The sequence below is a fragment of the Anas acuta genome, chromosome 8 (genome assembly GCF_963932015.1).
Source record: "Anas acuta chromosome 8, bAnaAcu1.1, whole genome shotgun sequence".
Taxonomy (NCBI): Eukaryota; Metazoa; Chordata; class Aves; order Anseriformes; family Anatidae; genus Anas; species Anas acuta.
Genome location: NC_088986.1, coordinates 19,375,410 through 19,394,169, shown reverse-complemented (window position 1 = coordinate 19,394,169; position 18,760 = coordinate 19,375,410). Strand labels below are relative to the sequence as shown.

General features: G+C 49.2%; 2 protein-coding genes across 8 annotated transcripts in view; one reads left to right on the top strand and one right to left on the bottom strand.

Annotated features, from left to right (window-relative positions):
• Nucleotides 1–5,415, top strand: part of SMG7 (SMG7 nonsense mediated mRNA decay factor) — a 48,214-nt gene extending 42,799 nt beyond the window's left edge. For 4 of the 6 annotated variants that reach the window (XM_068691368.1, XM_068691369.1, XM_068691370.1 and 1 more), the window contains 5 exons: nucleotides 248–328; nucleotides 910–1,069; nucleotides 2,361–2,531; nucleotides 2,634–2,782; nucleotides 3,293–5,415. In XM_068691368.1, the coding sequence (XP_068547469.1) occupies nucleotides 248–328; nucleotides 910–1,069; nucleotides 2,361–2,531; nucleotides 2,634–2,782; nucleotides 3,293–3,406 (675 nt within the window). In that variant the 3' untranslated portion in view covers nucleotides 3,407–5,415. The remainder of the gene's footprint in view (nucleotides 1–247; nucleotides 329–909; nucleotides 1,070–2,360; nucleotides 2,532–2,633; nucleotides 2,783–3,292) is intronic. The other 2 variants (XM_068691371.1, XM_068691367.1) reach the window with 1 other exon arrangement.
• Nucleotides 5,416–6,703: 1,288 nt separating this feature from the next.
• Nucleotides 6,704–16,573, bottom strand: NCF2 (neutrophil cytosolic factor 2). Of its 2 annotated transcripts, XM_068691372.1 has the most exons (15): nucleotides 16,093–16,544; nucleotides 15,656–15,738; nucleotides 15,280–15,388; nucleotides 14,929–15,063; nucleotides 14,457–14,564; nucleotides 13,739–13,798; nucleotides 12,254–12,297; nucleotides 11,893–12,034; nucleotides 11,662–11,724; nucleotides 11,259–11,337; nucleotides 9,989–10,032; nucleotides 9,270–9,412; nucleotides 9,088–9,199; nucleotides 8,804–8,951; nucleotides 6,704–6,946 (listed from the first exon to the last, which is right to left on the bottom strand). In XM_068691372.1, exons 1-15 carry the CDS (start codon nucleotides 16,264–16,266, stop codon nucleotides 6,849–6,851), a joined length of 1,542 nt encoding a protein of 513 aa, XP_068547473.1. In that variant the 5' UTR covers nucleotides 16,267–16,544; the 3' UTR covers nucleotides 6,704–6,848. The 2 variants fall into 2 exon arrangements, with proteins under 2 accessions (XP_068547473.1, XP_068547474.1); XM_068691373.1 differs by lacking the exon at nucleotides 14,929–15,063 and having other exon boundaries at nucleotides 16,093–16,573.
• Between the last annotated feature and the right edge of the window lie 2,187 nt (nucleotides 16,574–18,760).

Genomic DNA, 18,760 nt, shown 5'->3' with positions numbered 1-18,760 from the left:
AGTGGGGTTTGCCTGGGACTCTCAGCTGTCATAACTGTTGATTTTTAGTTATTAATTACAATTAATAGGAAAACTTCTGATTTTCTGCATTTGTTAGTTTGTTCCCCCCTGCCCTCCATGGTGCTGAGGTCAAAAATGCAAAAAAGGTTTAAAACAAAAATACCTGGGCAGTTTTTTGTAGCTTACTTTCCTCCTGCTGACCACACTGAAAACCAACTGCTTGTTTTCCTTTTCTGTTTTTTCAAAGAAGTCCCTGCTGGAAAAACCGTCAGAATTGATGTCTCAGTCGTCATCTTTCCTGTCTCTCAGTGGCTTTTCTCTTAATCAGGTATGTGATGGCCAAAGCTGGCAGCATTTTGCTGTTCCGACTTACTGTTTAGCTAGACAATGGCAGAATTATGGGCACATCCTTTAGTGCGAACTGGAAAGGAGATCCATGGGCCTAATCTCAGTCTTTATTAACAAGGTTATTTTGTTTGCCTTTTCCCATTGTTGAAAATCAGTTGTCTTCCCAAACTCACCCTAGGTACTCTTCTGCAGAGGTACTGTTGAGTCTTGTTGAGTTCCTGGGATGTTTGCTTTCAGTGGGATTGTAGAGTTGAGTGAAAAGGTGAATCCCCACATTTTGGGGTGTGGGAGTATTTTTATTCCTAACCAGTGGAACACCCCGTCTCTTCCAAGGAGCAGAGCAGGGTCTCTTGAGCAGAAATTTTAAAATTTCATGAAGGCTTTGCAATTCAGCCAGGAGAGATGGGCCCCGATTCAGGATGTGAAGGACTTGGTTAAATAAAGCATTCAGAGAAGATTCTGAAGAGTGACAAATCAAAACACTTTTTCCTTTTTAATAATTTCCTTTATATGTTCTCCGTGTTTCAAATAAATCCTGTACTCATACTCTATTTATTCCAGGAAAGATATCCAAATAACAGCATGTTTAATGAGGTATATGGGAAAAACATGAATACCAGCACAAAAACAGAAGTCACCCCTTCAGTTGCCCATCAGGAGACTTCACTATATTCTCTCTTTGAAGGGACTCCATGGTCTCCATCCCTTCCAGCCAGCTCAGGTAATCCTGGTACAATTTTTCTTGTGTGTATTTTAAGAGGATTGGAGTTAATTCTGAGCCTACTGCAAGTTAAATGTAACTGGAAATTAAAAAAAATCTTCTTTACAATGTCTGAAGGTTTCTGTGTTCCTTTATATATAATCCTTGGAAATGCGATGGGGTTCTGTCACTAATATAGGGTAAGAACCTAGATTTTTAGTTGAAGTAGCTGAGCAGGATAAAAGTTGTAGGAAGTGTTGAATACTGAAATCTCCTTAACTTAAATTCCTGACAAGCATTTGAGAGTAGGACTTTATGCATTTTAAAAATTATTGTACTTCTAATGTTGCTTCTTTGGAATAACCAGGAAGATTTGGATTTTATAAAGCAGATATTTGAAAGAGGAAAAACTCTATGACTGAAGAGTGAGGAGGAAAGTATAACATTATTTCTTTTAATGGTAAAGCAGCCTACAAAGCAAACCAGCTTTTTCTTTAACAATTTTCTTGAGGGCATAAAACATATTAGAGTTGTCATAACTTTGCCATCACAAAAAAATCCACAAGAATGTGAGGGGAGGGAAAGAACATAAAAAGAGGACTTTAAATAACTTAGCCATTGGAGAAGTTCTTTGGTCATATCAAGACTTTTGCAGCCAATCAGAAGGAACTGTTGATGAAATGAAGGGAGCTTCAAAGTGCTTTTATTCTAGCAGGATTTATGACACTACATGGGTTTTAGTTTTCACTTCACCTCCTCATCCAAGAATACATCCTGGCACCCTGCTCTGCTTTGTTCTCTTCAGGCATCGCGCTCTCCTGCTCACAGAGAGACTCCTCCATGCCTGCACTCCTGCTTTGCTCAGTATTCAGTTCTGGTCTGAATTGCTTTAAGACCCAAAGAAGTGTAAAACATTCAAATTGAAGTTGTAAACTTGCAAACTCCTTGGCCTAAAGTTATTCTTTATTAGCTTGTCAAGCTTGGAGATAGGTTTGTTTGTTTGAGAGAAGTTATTCAAGAAACATGGGGAAAACTCGCTGTTCATTAGCCAGCCCTCTTGAGGTTTCCTGGATTTTTGCTTTCTGGTAGGCACGTATGTGCACTTAGACACAGTCATTCTATTATTGTATATGTGCAAATGCTTTCGCTCAGAATTTAGGAATTTACTCATGAAATAGAGGGAGTAAAAACTGACCTTCAGTACTGGAGAACACTGGGTGATGGCAGAAATTGCAGCAGCACTATGAAATTCAAAATCAGGAGGCTCCTGCTGTTTCTCTTCACTTTTTCCCTCTTGCCTTGTAATCACTAGATCATTCGACACCAGCCAGCCAGTCTCCTCACTCCTCCAACCCCAGCAGCTTGCCAAGCTCCCCTCCAACCCATAACCACAATTCTGTTCCCTTCTCCAACTTCGGACCTATTGGGACTCCAGACAACAGAGACAGGAGAATCGCAGACCGCTGGAAAACAGATAAGCCAGGCAAGTGCTGTGTTCCAGGCCTGGACGAAGCCAGATGTTGACGTTTGTTTTTGCAATGGTTTTGCTAGATTCCTCTGAATTTGTCTCTCTTCCCCATTTTAGCAATGGGAGGGTTTGGTCTGGACTATCTCCCAGCAACATCATCATCCTCAGAGAGCAGCTGGCACCAGCCCAGCACTCCCAGTGGCACCTGGGCAGCCCAAGGCCCTGCCATAGAGGACTCCTCAGCTGTGCTCATGGAGAGTCTGAAGGTATAGTTAACTATAAAGCTTATAACTATAAAGCTGTGCTTGGGAACAGGCACTTGCCTATGGGGCCAGGGTCTGGTGGCTGTAGGCAGCTCACGCTGCTGTTCCAGGCGTCGGGGTTCAGGGTCAAACCTTGAAGGCTTTTCCTGCAGACTTGCTTATGTAGGCAATGTGGGAGGCATGACCAGTTCTGGAAGATGTCACAGTTTTTTGGTTCTTGCTGTTCTAGAATATTTCATGGAACAAGACCAGGCTGGCAGAACTGGAAGAAATTATAACATTTGCTTTGACAGGTCTAAAATTAGTAATTGTGAATGTGGGATATATTTATATGGTAATGAGGATTCTGGTGGGGAGGGTAAGCTGCTTCAAGGGGAGCTCCCTTTAGAAGGCCACCTTTCGAAGTCTGACTTTCATGATAAGACAGGTATGAGTGATGAAGGGAAGAGGGAAAAATAGTCTCCTCATCCATAAGAAAACAAGGAGGTGCTAGTGTTGACTGTTTGCTTTTAGTCCATCTGGTCCAGTTCCATGATGCACCCAGGACCCTCAGCCCTGGAGCAGCTGTTAATGCAGCAGAAGCAGAAACAGCAACGTGGACAAGGCACCATGAACCCGCCGCATTGAGAACGAGGTGGCAACCCGTGCAAACAAAGGCTCCATAAACCATGGCATGTTGGGTTTGCAGGACTGGCCCACACAGTCCTGTGCAGGTGGCAGCCCTCTCTTCTGTTCCTCGCTGTCAGGAGGGCGTAAGTGCTCCACCAACCCACTGAGTGTGCACAAAACGTCTGCAGTGCAAGAAAACAACATCAGGAACTCTCCCATCCCTGGGCCCTCCGAAGGGAGAGAGGAACTGCTGTTTGTCTCACTCAGTAACCCGATATCACCGCCTCTCACCTTCTCCATCGTGCATGTCCCCAGCCACATGGGAAGTAAAAGCTGAGAACGAAGGGCAGATGGGAGAAGCCAATGAGAACTTCTCAATCCTTTTCCTCTCTTTGGGGAGATAAAATAGGAATCCATTAATGATTGCTTCGCTGACTGAGAATGTAGTTGAAATTACTCCTAAACATCTTTATGACTATCTCAGTAGTAAGATCACACTGAATTCTTCCATACAGAGACATGCTTTGTAGTCAGTGTAGAGCAACGGAAGCCCCAGTTGCTGCTCTGGTCAGAGGAGGTTGGTGGCAAGGTGGGCTTTATCTCCTGGGCTACTGAAGGAGTTTCATGAAGGAGAATCTGGCACTTGACACCACTTCCTTTCACTCAAAGGCTTTAGCCAGCCTGTGGGTGGGTTAGAGACTCCAGCATGAAATGCCCTCCTCTCAGTAGGTGTTTGAGCTATTATCAGTGATGTGGGGCATTGCAGCACCCTGCTGGACAAGCAAGTTTAACTGCTATGGGGTTTTAAATTAATGTTTGATTCCTGTACATTTTACTGTAGCATAGTGGCTAGCCCCACAAAGGGCAGGCTAGTCTGTGCATTCACAGCCTGACTCATTTTAATAGGTAGGTAGAAAGCTTTCAATGTTTTTTTTTTTTTCTTTTCCCCATCCTCCCATTTTCGCTGGATGCTAGTAGTTTTATTGCCAATGTGCAACATCTTGCAGAAAGTAATCAGGGGTCCAGCAGGACTGGGTAAAGACGACAGTCAGCCTGGACAATGTGGAGTGTACGAGCCCCCATAGGCACACACCAGCTCTGCAGAAAACCGTCCCCTGCCCTCCCAGCTGCAGCCCCCAGGCTTTCAGTTCTAGAAAGGAATCTGAGGCACCGTGGACACACATGTGCAACCCACGTGTGGAAGAAAGCATAGTGCTGTTCACAAGTGAAAAGGTGCAGAAGGGAAAGAAAAACGTTTTATTTGCTATTTATTAGGGGGAAGGAAGACTGGAAACTTCATTAAAGGAAAGGACAGCGTTTTTGTTAGGCTTCCCAGGGAAGTTATGGAAACAATCTCAATGTCCATTTGCTGTGTTTAGCAGTAGGGGTTTGTGTGATGGTTCAGGATCTCTGAGCTGGAAGTCAGCTGCAGAGCAAAGCACATGCAGGAGCCTAAGTGTCACTGGAGTCTGGGCAGCCCCGACAGAATACAAAAAGGGAAGATGGAGACCCAATACCCGTCCGAGGGTATGAGCAGCTCCCCCACGTTCTCCACGTTAGCAACATCACTGTTCTTTGTTGCATTTTGAAGATGTATTTCCTTTAACAAGTCCAAAAAGTGAAGTTCCCACCCAGTGCTAATATGAACCAAACCCCTCTGTACCTATCCCCAGCCCTCCCCGTTTGTGTATTGAGCTGTGCGCCCCGGCAGCTGCGACATTCCAGTGTTTGAACTGTCACTGACTCTTGCACCCTAAACGAGCTAACCAGGTTCACCATCTCACTCCCGGCCGTGCCAGGGTCCCAGCCGCACTGCTCCACTTGTGCATGAGTATCCGGTGTCAGGAACGCGTCTGACGCTCGGCTGGGACTCCCCTCCTGTCTTCCGGAGTCCAGGGGAGCGAGGGAAGGGGCCCCCAACAGAAACTGGTTTGTGTCGTAAGCTTTTTTTGTGTTTTTTGTCTGTCTGTGCAAGAACTGCAGCTGCTGAAATCAGCTTTGCCTTTAATTAAACCATGTTCTCTCCATCCAGGTCTGTGTGTAGCATTTATTTCCTGTGTAACTCAGCAGGCTTTCAAAAATGCATTATTTCTCTGGATAAGTCAGATGAAGGTTTGGAGTTGATTTTCTTTTTTTTTTTTCTTTTCCTGAAAGAGAACTAAATAAATCACGGATTCTGGCTTGGGCTCAGTGCAGATAATCGGATTGTGGTTTTGTGCTGCCTGTGTACAATATGTTTTTATGTGCTGAATCATCAATCTGGGCTGGGAGTAGCTTACAAAGCTCTGTCACTTGCAGGCTGGATTACCTGAATCTGGTAGAGCACAGGCACCAGGAGGTGGAGGACGTGGATCCTTCTGCTGTTGACCTGCCTGTAAATCAGGATGGCACTTACACTTGTTGGCTGTTTACAGCTAGTTTCTAAACAGCATGCTTCCAGACATGTCAAAGGGAGGTTAAGAAAGCTGTAGAGCTGCTCCATTTTTTAGAGGTCAGGTGTTTGTTTTATCCATGCAACTCTCCAGAATGAGTTCCTTTTCAATTTAAATGTGAGGTGCAAGTCAATGGGAGGGTGGAGTTGTACAGAACCTGGGCAATAGGATGAGAACTGGGGAAACCTCCCTGAAGCACAGGGCTTGTGGTGCTGCGGAGGGCTTGCTGTGCCTACAGCTCTCACATTCTGAGGACAGGGCAGCATAGCTATTTTTAAAATGCCAGAAGGACCAGCTGTCAGCAGCCAGGGAAGGTTAAATACGGTGAAAGCAGAGCCATGGCACCCAATGGCAGAAGGGGGACAAACCTGTTTAAAACCTGTTTAATTTGGATATGGAAGAAGTTATGGAAGTTACAGTTATGCAGACTAATGTGTAGGGAGCAACTTCACTACCAGGTGACCTGCTGAGATTTGTGGCAGTGTCACCTTAAATTACTGTCTCATGTGACTGCTGAGGAAAAGCTCTCAGAAACGACCCCTAGAGCTGAAAATGTGTATGTGTGTGAAGAGTTGTCAGTAGAGCAGGGCAAGGCTGTGCAGTGGCTTTTGATTAAGCTCTTGCAGTGAGCAATAATTTTTGAAGGAAGTAAATTCTGTTCAAGTACAGCCTTTCATGGTCCATAGCTTCTCAAGGAGCAGCTCCCCAGGTCAGTGGGCCTGTAAAAGCAACTGGCACCACCCTGCCATGGATTTTCCCAGGCAAAGGGCTGGTTGGTGGGGCAGAGCTGGTGCTGCAGAGTCTGCTGGTGAGCACAGCCTTAGCACTGCATGTATCCCTAGCAGGAAGATAACTACCCGCTTCAGACAGAGCAATGCAAAAGTTAAAACAAAAATAAAGCTTTTAATATATGTAACAATAATATTTTCAGTCCATTTTCAGATGCAGTGATTAATGTGGAAACTTAATTGCAACAGTTGAATTCTTAATTTTCTTTGGTGTCCAAGACTCCTTTAGCTCTTTAGAAATCAGATTTCTGGGTCTTTAGTGTTACAATCTTGAACGAAAGCAGATGGGAAGATGCCTATCTTCCCGTTGCACTGGCCTTCTAACCAGTCTTCATTCACTGGAAGATAAAATTTGCACGATTTTTGTCACTCCAGGGATGTGCAGGAGCACAATAATAACATACCTTTGTGTGCTGCAGACAGGCCTTAGTTCACCATTTTAAGATAAAATAGCCACCTGCGAGCCTGATAGAGAGGTGACTGTGGAACAGGGAGAAGGTCTGAGGAAGAAAGGCAGACAGCAAGCTCTAGAGATAAGAATCACAGAATCATTAAGTTTGGAAGAAACCTTCAAGATCATCTGTTCCAAACACCCCCCTACCACCAATGTCACCCACTAAATCACATCCCTGGCACAACTTGAGGCCATTCCCTCTAGTCCTATCACCAGCTATCTGTGAGAAGACTGCCAGCTCCCCCCGCCTTCCTTTCAGGGAGTTGTACAGAGCAATACACTACTGAACAAAGTGGGAAAATAGATCAATATAGAAGTTGTTTTTTTTTTTTTGAGATATAGCAGCTAAGTTTCCGAAAAGATAAAACTATGTTCCTGGAAATGTTGCAAGTTTTTTCTGTTGAGAAACCATGCAATTTATGTAGGCAAATAAGCCTGTAAGTATTAAAGACTTTGTATCACTGCATTTCCTCACTCTCTGCCTGCATTCACATGAATTACAACCACAATAAAGTATGTAGTGGTTTTATTTGCTGAACATCCAACTTTTAATCTAAAACTATCAGCAGCAGCAGGCAGGGACAGGCAGGTTGTATTTCTGCTAAGAATTTGAGAATTGGGGTCTTAAAGCCAGATGTGGGCTCAGAAATTGCCTTGAATAACAGCAGAAACAAGATGAGAGTGCAGAAGTGATTAGAGATCTGGGACTGCCTCCTTCAAGATAAGAACTAAAGCATAGTTTCACCTGCTGTTCCACATTCATCTCAAACAAAAAGATTCTGCTACCCCAGGGTGATTAAAGCTGGGAGCTCTGAAAACTCTTGCTGTCAGAAACCCAACAAGGGAAAAAACTTAATGGGAAATAGTATAGCTAGCTCAGTGATGACTTCCCCCTCTTCATGACACTGCTTCATCAGTGTTGCAACGTGTAAAACTTCATCTGTGCAACTGGAGGAGGAACTAGTGTACAGCTGCCTAACCCTGCTCCACAACTTAGTGGCAGTGCTGCGTGTAGCAAGGTATCATAATTTTGTGGTGGTGTTTTTTTTTTTTTTTTTTTTTTCCCTCATTTAAAACCATTTCTGCTGTCATGGCTTTATTCAGAGGCTCAGGGGAGGAAGAAACAGTTGCCCTGTGCAAGCAGCTCTCTCTGTAGCTAATTCTTCACTCAAGCTGGGCTCACCTGCAGCCTTTGCTACAGCACAGCCAGCTTGTCCTCCCTGCTTGGCTGTTGGGCATAAGTGAGAGGATCAAAGTCAAAAATGTGGACTGGCTCTTGCTGAGATTCCTGGCTTGTATTTAAACACCAGTTCTCATGCAATCACCAAAGAAGACTGAGGCTAACTTAAGAATCCAAGCAGCCTGTTTTCCATCTGAAGGTGGCAAACTGCAATTTGCAGGAGAAGCAGCCTCCTCTTGGTGCAGGCTGCCTGAGCCAAGCTGCTGCTCTGCAGATCCCAAGTGTGAAACAGTTTACTTTAGAGAAGTGGAGATCTTGGGGCAAGAGATCAGAGTCTCTAATGAAGCTTGTAGGTTGCCCTGAGGAGCTGGCTAAAGTGCTGCTGGCACCTGTCCTCTGTGCCACCAGGTACCTGAGGAATTTGGGCCTGACTGGCAAGTGCTGGGAGCCTGCAGCTTAACAGGAGCTGCTGCAGGTGCTTGGCATCTCAGAGTTAGGCCCATGCCCTCACTGCAGCTGGAAGGTCCCTCTCTTTCCCTGTCACGACAGGAGCATAGTTACCTTTGGATAAAACAAGTATCACATCTCCTGCCTGAAACTCCAGGTCTTCGGGCTGGGTGGCTTCATAATTGTACTGTGCTACTACTTGGGTTGCTCCCATCTCCTCCGGCATTGCCTTCTGTGGCTCCTCTGGTAAAAATCCCTCTCCCTAGGGCAGGAAATAAGCTGGTAAAGACATGTCTTGGCTTTTTTTGTCCCGGAATAAGACAGACAAGCTCTGCTTAGGTTTCAGCCCCAGGCCCTGTCACCAGAAGAGGCGGCTGCCACCAGCAGCTGTCACTGACCTCCGTGATGTCGCACCACACTGTCAGGCAGTTGTCCTTGCTGTGGCTCCAAGCTGCCTCCATATTCTCCGTGCTCAGAGTCACCAGCTCCTCGCTGCCCACAGGCTTGTACCTGGGCATGTAGAGGATTTGGGTAAGGGTGGGAGACAAAACCACAGCCCCTTCAGCAGGCAGCGCCTCACCTCAGCTGTGTGTGCTCAGGCTGGAGCTCCAGTTTCTTGCAAATGAGGTTCAGGAGCTCCTTGTAGGAGAGGCCTGGCTGGACTTGCATCGCAACTGTGTATTTGTAATGCACCTTGAGAATGCAAGGTGCTGTTTTGGTTTCCTGCAAGTGGAAAACGGGGGTGTCAGAGGCTTCTCCCCACGGGGCTGTGCCTGCTTGCAGCGCAGGGGCTTGCTGTGGGCAGGGAGAGGGACTGGGACACAGAAAATGCTGTCACCTCAGTAAAAGCTGAGCTGTGTGCCATCAGCTGTCTGGGAGCCATCCCTGTTACCATTGGCAGCCTTTAATACTTCTGAGCTAGGCCACCAAAGCTATGTAGCATGTGTGACTGCTTGGCTGCCCTGGGCTTGGCCCAGGAGAGAGCACAGGAGTGCACTAGGTATCTAGTGACCATGTGTGGCTTCCTAGGTGTCTAAATTCAAGGTGTCCCCACTCCCTTCCCCTCCGTTCTTGTCTTCAGTTGGGATTGTTGCTTCTGGAGGAGACCTCCCAGACCCTGATATCTTGCTAGTCCCTGTGTTACGCTTTGGAGAAGCTCCTGAGTGACAAAAAGCTGAAGCACTCCCAGGGCTATGGTGCTTGCAAAGCATGCCAGCACCTCTCGACGTGCAATAGGTGTTGGTTTGTAGTGTAGACCCTGGCTCTACCTTCCCGTGATGCCCACCACAAACATCTTACCGCTGCAGCTTCTCTGGGCTGCGTTGTAGCAACAGGAACATAGTCTGAGGAAGAAGAAAACAGTGGCTCAGCATGTGGAACAGGGTAAGTGTTACTGCTCTGGGCATAAATATGTTTCCAGTATTTCTGTAGCCCTTCTCTTTAACACCCATCATTATCTAGCTTAGTGATATGGTTTAGTGGAGGACTTGTTAGTGTTAGGTCAGAGGTTGGACTCCATGATCTTGAGGTCTCTTCCAACCTAGAAATTCTGTGATTCTATGATCTGCAGTGACACCAACCAACCTTGGAGCCAGCTGTAGTCACTCAAATGGAAGCGGTGCCAGCTGTGGTGGGATCATTACATGGGGTTTAGCAGTAACCACTGGTAAGAGGTTTGGGCGCTGTCTTCCCTGCCTTGATTCAGGTCTGTGCTGTCCTTGCTTTCTCCCTGTGGAGCCTGTCCTGCATTCCTGGGGTAGGAGCTTTAGGGCTGGGATGTTACTCCTGGGTGGACTTCTTTAAAATATGAATGCGTTTGCTAGCACAAATAATGATGTATCTTGTGCTCTGACAGCTGAATGACCTCCAGTACTGGACTTTGTGGACAAAGCGAGAGCTGGCCTGTGCTGTAACATACGCCTCTCCCAGCTGTCTTTCTCTGGGGCTGGAAATTTGCAAAGATGGTGCAAATCCCAGTGCTGACAGTGACCTAGTGCTGGTGATTGGTTGTTGGGGGCTGGAGTGGGCTGCTCTGGGGTGAAAGAGAAGCCCTGTTCCCTGCAGCAAGAGCCTGTGTTTGGGCTGCAGTCTTGTTTCCTGCTGCAGCCCCAGCCTAGGATGTGGGTGCTGAGCAGCATCAGCCAGAAGTCCCCAGGGCACTGGAAGAGCCTCCAAAACTAGCTCAGCACTCTGATAATCCCAGGTGCCCTGCTTTAAGGAGAAGCCTGTAATGATCTTCCTGCTCTGGGACTTGCATAAGCTGGGTCACTTGCCCTGTTCCTATCCCCAGGCCCTTTTTTCCATTAGCTGCTGTGCTAATTAGGAGCACAGAGGGGCCTACACGCTCTGGTTTGCTCCATCCTCAACAGTGCAGTTGCAGCGTTGTCTCCTGCCTTAATGCTTCCCCATCCTTGGTGTCAAAAGGGGCCAGAGGATCTGGAGAACAGAAGAAGCTGGCCCCCAGCCCCGGTCTTGACAGATGGCACCGGCTGTGAGGACACAGGACCGAGAAGATTGTCCCCAGGCTTGTCCCCAAAGTCCTCCCACCCCTTCCATTCCCCACACTGACCTAGTGCTGGCCGACGATCCTTTGCTGGAGCAATGGAGCTGGGAGGCTCAGGGATCTCAGGTTCAGGAGGGATTTCATCCTGTGCCAGGTGGGAAGAGGACAGTAATGTCACTCGGAGCCCTCCTGAGGGAGCGGGCACAGCCCTGGGGTGCTCCTGTCTTAGGGACCTACTCCAGCCCACCGAGCCAGGGGTTTGGGGCTGAGCTCTTGCCATGCCACCTATCATTTTGGGGTGGAACCAGGCAGTTCTAGCCTCAGTGAGAGCAACAAGATGACCGTGAGCCAGAAGTGTTACAAGAGGGAAGGAGTTGCAGTTTTGAGTTTTGCTAGAGCAAGTGCTGGGTGATCTGTGTGGGGATCTGTCTCCAACCCCCAGGATGCCAGCTCTTCCTGGGCTCCTTACCTGGCTGTGCAGCTTGTTCTGGAGCTCCACCGGCTCGAGGTAGTTGCAGGGAACAATCCCTTTCTGCAGGGGTACAGAGACAAAGGAGGATTGCTTTGTGGGAAGGAACCTGCTGCTGGAGGAAGCAACCGAGTTGTCCCAGCCCTGAACATGGGAGAATCCCTGGGACTTGAATCCCTCCTGGTGCCAGCCCCATCATCCACCCCCTTGTGCCAAGCCTGCCCCTGGTACCTTGCCATTGAACATCACTGTGGCCCAGTTGTCCTTCTCTTTCTTCAGGACAAAGACGATGTTTCCTGGCAGGACCTGCAGCTCCTCAGTGGTCTCGGGGATGAACTCGTACAGGACACGGTGCGGCTGCCCTTCGAGGGCCCTAGGTTTGGAAGCCGTGTCAGGAGGGGAGGTGATACTGCCGTTTTACTTCATAGGGGACCTGAACTCTGCTTCCTTGTTTCTCTGGTCTGTTCTCTTTCCCCCCTGTTAGTTCTGGGTGCTAGCTGGGCACTCAGCTGTGGTGGCACGGGACAGGAGCAGACCTGGCTGTGTCTGTTAGCAACACTGCTAACATTTCCTCACCTTTCCTCCAACTTACTTGAGGATTTCTGGTGTCTTGGGCCTGGGTGGAGGACCAGAGGCCTGTGAACAAAAAGAAAGTTGTCCGTAATCTGGAAAATTCTGGTTAGTCTGCAGAAATAGCCTGCAGTCTCCTCCCATTCTTGTCATCCCTACACGGGTCCATGTTGGGTTGGTCCGTTTGCTCCTTCAGATAAGCAGTTTCCAAATCTTCCCCCTCATGATTTCCAGAGGCATGATCCTGGTTTGGTTTTGTGATCTTAGCTTCACATACTCACAGAGGGTTGGAATCATGAGTTAGAGATCAGCTGGCTTAAACAGTGCGTTGTGCTGCTGTGTATCATCCCGTTACTATAAAACGCCCAGCTACTGTCACAGAGCTTTACAGTCCCTCCTGCCTCTGTAATGTAAAGTCAGGTGGATGTTATGAACTCTCTGAAGAAGCTCCTTTTGTACTGAAATAGTAAGGCATGTCTGGCTCCTGGAGCAAGGAGCTCTGTTGCATTGAAAGCAGTGTATTTTATCTCACATAACAGCGCTGTAGGCCTGCAGTGGTTGTGCTTCCTCGTATCCTCTCAAAAGACCCTTGAAAAAACTCTGGTGACTTTAACCATGGAAAATTGTTGTTACTTCATCAGGAAAATATCGAGGCAAATGTGTAGAGCTGACAGACCCAGAAAGGAAGACAAGGAACAAAACCAGAACTGCTCTTGCTCCTCTGGTGTTTTGAGCTTAGACAGAGCAGCCCTGAGGAGGCTTGTGGGGTAGGTTCGTGACCTCCCTGTGGGCCCTGCTGAAATCAGTCATCCCACGGTGGGGGCAGAGGATGTGTGACCAGGCCACTACTTCTGCATTCAGGGAGCCAGCGTAACTACAGACGTGGGTGGGTTTGGGCTGCACCTTCTGATGAAGAAGAAAGCAGCTGAGATGTGGGGGCAGCTTCCACCTCATCCTCCCTCAGCAGTAGCAGAAAGTTCATGGTGGTCTTAGAATCATAGGATCATAGAATATCCTGAGTTGGAAGGGACCCACAAGGATCATCAAATCCAACTTGTCTCCACACAGGACCACCCAAAAGTCAGACACCGTATCTGAGAATGTTGTCCAAATGCTTCTTGAACTCTGGCAGTCTTAATGCCATGACCGCTTCCCTTGGGAGCTGTTCCAATGTCTGACCAACCTCTGGGTGCAGAACCTTTCCCTAGCACCCAGCCTGACTCTCCCCTGTCCCAGCTCCATGCTGTTCCCTTGGGTCCTGTCGCTGTCCCCAGAGAGCAGAGCTCAGTGCCTGCCCCTCTGCTCCCTTTGCGAGGAAGCTGCAGCCAGCCATGAGGCCTCCCCTCAGCCTGCTCTGCTCTGGGCTGAACAAACCAAGTGTCTTTGCTCTCTGGAGCCCTGGGCGAGGTGTGGGATGGCCATCGCCATCCCTACGTACGCTCAAAGCTACCCACACCACATGGGCTGCGGTGCTGAGGGCACCATGAGTGGGTGGCCAGAGCTTTACCTGTGGTTGAAGTGGAGCAAATCCAGAAAAATCATCCTTGTCCACCACGGATGCCACCACCTACAGCCAAAGGAAAACACATGGTGACTTAAACCTGTATCTGCTCTTAGACCTCTCATCTCTGACACCCGCCCTCCTCTGCTGTTGTCCAAGCCAAATTCTGTGGGTGTGAATGCTCCAGGTTTGCTTTCTGCAGCAGTGCTGGCACCTGGGTGGCTGTTCTGCCTTGCCAGGATTTGAGCCCAAGGGTGCACCCCACTGCTTGGATTTTGCTCATTAGTGCAAGAGAAGTCCTGTTGGATTGTCTGAGCTGAAAAAACTGCTTCAGTGTGAGCAGGGGGAGAACTGGAGTTCACTTGTTGGTGTCAGAGTTTAAATAGCTTCATTTCCTCCCCCACCCCGCTACCCCAAACAAAATTTTGGCCCAGGTTGAAGCTCCAGTGGGACCTTCCGGTCTCACTGCTGAGTGACTGTCCCTAATCTCCCGCTAAGGAAACTGAAAATAGGACTTGCAGAGCTGCACAGATAAAAGTGTATTTCTGCAGAGCTTAACTCTTCTGCTCCTGCAGGGTGCTGTCCCCAGGGTGCAAACTGGTTCCCTGTCACAGTGCCTCACTGGGCATCAGCTCAGCGCCTGGTGGCTCTGAGGTAGCGGGTGGTCAGCAGCTCTCTTCAGCCCACATCCTTGGCTTAAATAAAGAAGATGCTTCTTTCTTACCATGGCTTTTCCCAGGTAGTCCTTCTTCTCCAGCTGAGCCACTTGCTTTTCATTTGGTCGAAACAGCTTCCCTGGGGGAATTGCCACCAGCTCATAGAGCTTCTGCTTCTGTAGCATAGAGAAGTTGCAGTGCTCTTCAGGGGTGCGATCAGGGACTGTCACACTGCCACCTTCCTTCCTTCTATCTCTGTGGTGAAGGTCTCACTCCGTAAAGTCAAACCATCGCTGTGCCAATCTCACCCAAGCACTTCCAGCATCTCCTTAGCCCTGTCTTACCAACACAGTGCCTGAAAGCTCTTCCCACCATTCCCCCTCCTTGTGACACCCATGTCTTGTGCAGCCATCCGCAGTTTTCTCCTGCACAGCTAAAGCTGTAGCTAAAAGGTGTTTTCCCTGCTCCTGGGACTTTCTCTCTCCTTCCTGTCAGACCACCATGAGCAAGCACCCCGCTGTAAGGCCTGCTCCTCCTTACCAGGATAGCTTCCATTGCCCTGTCAATCTTGTTGTGCTGGGGCTCACTCTTCATGGAGGCTGCCAGTGTCAGGTGCTCCTCAGCTTTCTTCCAGTCCTCCATCGTGGCGTACACCAGTGCGATGTTGTAAAGTATCTGCCACAGGGATGGGAGCAAGACCTCAGCTCTTAGAGGCACTGAACCCTTGCTATTTGGATTTTCTGCCACCCTAATAAAATCCCTAGGTAGCACCTAGGTTCCCCATCCCTGTGCCAGCGTGCTTGTTTTTTTGCAAGGCAGGGTGTTTTTCCCCTGATTTTTTTTTCTTTTTTGCCAGAGAACAGGCCAAAAATGCTGGTCAGGCTTTCTCACCTCACAAGCAAAGAGCCTGTACCGCAGCCCCAGGATCTTGTAGTCGATGAGCTGGTTGCCTCGCAGCTGGGCCAGCGCCTCCTTAAAATCCTTGACGGCCATTTCGTGGCTGTGAAGGAGAGGACAAGTTAATGTCTGAGGGCTTCCCCACCTCATACACCACCCGGCCCCCCATGAGTCTTTAATTCAACTTGACTGAGTTTGGTTGGGTCTCTCCCATGGCCTCGTGGTGTCTTCAGATGCCCCAGGAGGAAGTTCCCTGCCTCCTGGGGCTGTGGTTTAGCTCCTGGTCCACCAACCTACCCACAGCAGCTTTCAGCCAAAGGCTGGCATTACTGCAGGGGGCAAAACCACAGCATGAACCCCATCCACTTACTTCTGCCTCCTGTAAAAGATGGTTCCTCGCTGGAAATAGGCCACAGCCAAGTGCTTGTCACAGCTGATGCTCTGGGTGAATGCCTGCAAAACGAGGGGTAAGAAGGGGAGGTCTTTAAGGAAAACTGAAGCTGTAGAGTGGCTCTGCCTGTCCTGTCTGCTTTAGCCACCTGGCCTAAGCTGGGCTCTGTGGGCAAAGCCTCCCTGCAGCACGGAGGGGTAGAGCCTGCACCAGGCTCCTTGTTCTTAGAGCTGGAAGCATCTGGCACCAGGCACTTGGGTCTGCGGCCGCCTCCAGGAGGGAGAGCGCTGTCAGAAAGCTCCGTGCCTCAGCTGCTGCCTCCATCCATGACTCACTGAGTAAACCAGCTCAGCGAGAACAGAGAACAGCCTGGGGCTGTCACAGCTCCATCCCAGCCCTCCCACCGTGGCGCTCACCTCCTCTGCCTCAGCCAGCTTCCCCAGGACGAGGTGGATGCAGCCGATGTTGTAGCAGATTTTGGCCGGGGGGCTCTGCACGGCTGTGAAGGCATCCAGGGCTGCCCTCCACTCCTTCCTGTCTGCGGCACACACCCCTTCTTGCCACAGCCGGATCGTCTCGACCAGAGACATGGGTGCGGTGGGAGCAGGACACGGGGTACCCGGCCACACTGGGGGACTCGCTGCCTGTCTTCCTCGTTCAACCTCTCCCTGCTCCCTTTTAGCTGTGCTTCTGCCTTTCTGCAGCCCGTGTCGCAAACCTGCCAGGAAGTGGCCTCACTGCTGCCAGTGCAACGCGGCCCGAGATGGGGAAGTGGAAGAGAGGCTGCCCCTGCCGCAGTGGGTTTCCACACAGAGCTCAGCATGTGTCGTGCTGAGCACTCTGGGGGCTCCACTTCTGCCAGGGGGGGAGGGCTACATCAAAAGCCCTGCTTGGTGGCAGCTGGGTGCTCTATCAGGTTGGGCTCACAAAGCTGTGTGGTGAGCACTACAGCCCAGAGCGGGCTTTGGGGGCTGCTGAGCCCCAGCAGCACTGTCACCTTGTGGTCACCCCAGTGACACTTCTTTCTGGTTGTTCCATGGACTGTGGAGCACAGCCTGGCCCTGGAGTGTTGCTGGATGGAGAAGAGATGCTCAGCATGTGACAGTCCCAGAGGGAGCATAGGGCTCTGACCCAGAAGGCCCAGAAGGGTTGGGGTTGAGTGCTCTCATGCAGCATCTAATCCTGGTGCTTTGCCTCTGCCTAATCGTGCGGTGACGCGACGCGCATTTCATAAGAAAATGAAACACGTCAGCAAGACTTTGCCCTCATGTGTTTACTCAGACTTCCCCAACAAACTAGATAATGCCGACAACAGGAGGGAGATTGGGGAGGAGACTTGCTCAACTTCTGCTCAGGGCTGGAAAGAACCTGAGCTGATGAACGATGAGGCCTGGCTTTGAAGTGTGTGACAGAACCCATCCCTGAACCTCGGTTCTCCAGTTGCAAGCTGAGTGTCTCCTCAGCATCCCACTACACCCAGCCAGCTCCCATGGGCTTCCTAAAACAACTATGGGCGGCACAGAGCAGGCTCCATGACCTCCAAAAGAACAGAGGGAAATGCAACCAGCCAATGTGGTGGAAGAGAGGGAGGGGAGTACCTGGGTAGGGGGTGTGAAAACGCTCCCAGAAGCCTTTTGTCCTTCCCATGAGGAAGGCCTGCTCAGAAGCCACGTACGTCTCATTTTGAAGAGCTATTTCAATGCTCAGGGGCAGCAAACCTGCCCTCTCTTCTACCCTCCAGGGTTTAGATAGTGGGAAGAGGATGCACTCTGTAGTTGAAGATTTTGCATTGAATTACAGCACCCACCACTCTGGAGATCTGACTCTTTTCCTGTCCCTAACAAACAGTTTTTTTTCACAATCCATTTTTCCTACTCTTGGCTCCATTTTCCCATCCAATGTTGTCCTCCTGCTATTGAGCTCCATGGGGCAGAGGCTGACCCCAGTTAGAGCAGACTTCCACAGTTTTGTTAAACCACTGTTGGCTCCTGCAAGGCTCTGACTCACTCTCCCATCTCCTGTGGCTGGGAGATGCCATCTAGCAGGAAATGGTTCACCTGCTGCAGGAATAATTGTCTTCTGGTTTAGTTATCTGCCTCAGTGCACTGGTGGGTCAGGCTGATCCTAGAAACAGTGCAAGGGGGCTGGAGGAGGATACAAGATCACCCATGTGGCAAGTGCCATTTTCCCTTCTGTTTCACAGAAAAATGGAATCTGAAAGATGCAGGCACAGCAAATGCACGTAGCAACTCCTCCTCTTCTTAATTTTTTTTTTTTTAGTGTAACATACAAAGTCCGATGTCAAAACTGTGGTAGACACAACCTTTCTAGTAACAGAATGTGTCTCTTGTTCCCCTTTCTTTTACCAACTCTATGTAGAAGAAGAAACTAAATTGTTGTCCAAGAGGAAGTGAATAACGGGGATGGTAACATATCAAAGCCCGGACTCAGCAAGGCTGCACCTCTCAGCAGCACAACGGCAGCAGTTTCCCTCCTAACGTGCTCAGCTGTTGCAAAAGCAGGAAGGTGCTGTTACCACACACTTCTGCCAAAGCTAAAAGCAGTAGTGAGATGCTCACAAAGAAGGCTTGGCAGCACAAAGCTTTTCTAGAGGAGCTCTCCAAATACCATTCCCCTTGGAGTGGGACCCATTTGTATGTAGAGTATTTTTCAGTGAAGGTTTCCTTCTTGAAAAAAGGATTTTTTCCTTCTGTGTCTTTCAGTTTTCCCCTTTTCCTGTGGGTCCCCAGTGCTGCTGTGCAATGTACAACTTGCTGTCTCCTCCTGACCCATGTGTCTCCATATCCAGGTGTATATGGGCATAAATGGGTTTCTTCAAGCTGAGAAGTCCTCACTGCTGGCCTGGAAGATGCTTTTCTCCCTGCCAGGAACCTGCCCATACGTCATGCTGCAGTTCTTCTCCAAACAGCTGTGGCCAAGGCAGCCCAGAGTCATCTGGGTAGGGTTCAGCTTCCAACATCATTGATTCATGAACCAACAAAGCTGATGGAGTGTCTCCGGCACTGGGGAGTCCAAGCTTGCACTTCAGGCTCCACTTTGTAAGCAGGCAGTGGCAGCGCGTGC

Excerpts from the sequence above, each read along its gene's own strand:
- NCF2 (XM_068691372.1), bottom strand. The coding sequence starts at position 16,266 with ATGTCTCTGGTCGAGACGATCCGGCTGTGGCAAGAAGGGGTGTGTGCC. Across the intron at positions 15,064-15,279 it reads ACAGGCTCTTTGCTTGTGAG|ATACTTTACAACATCGCACT; the intron begins GTGAGAAAGCCT and ends TCCCTGTGGCAG. Across the intron at positions 9,200-9,269 it reads CCTGAGCACACACAGCTGAG|GTACAAGCCTGTGGGCAGCG; the intron begins GTGAGGCGCTGC and ends CTACATGCCCAG.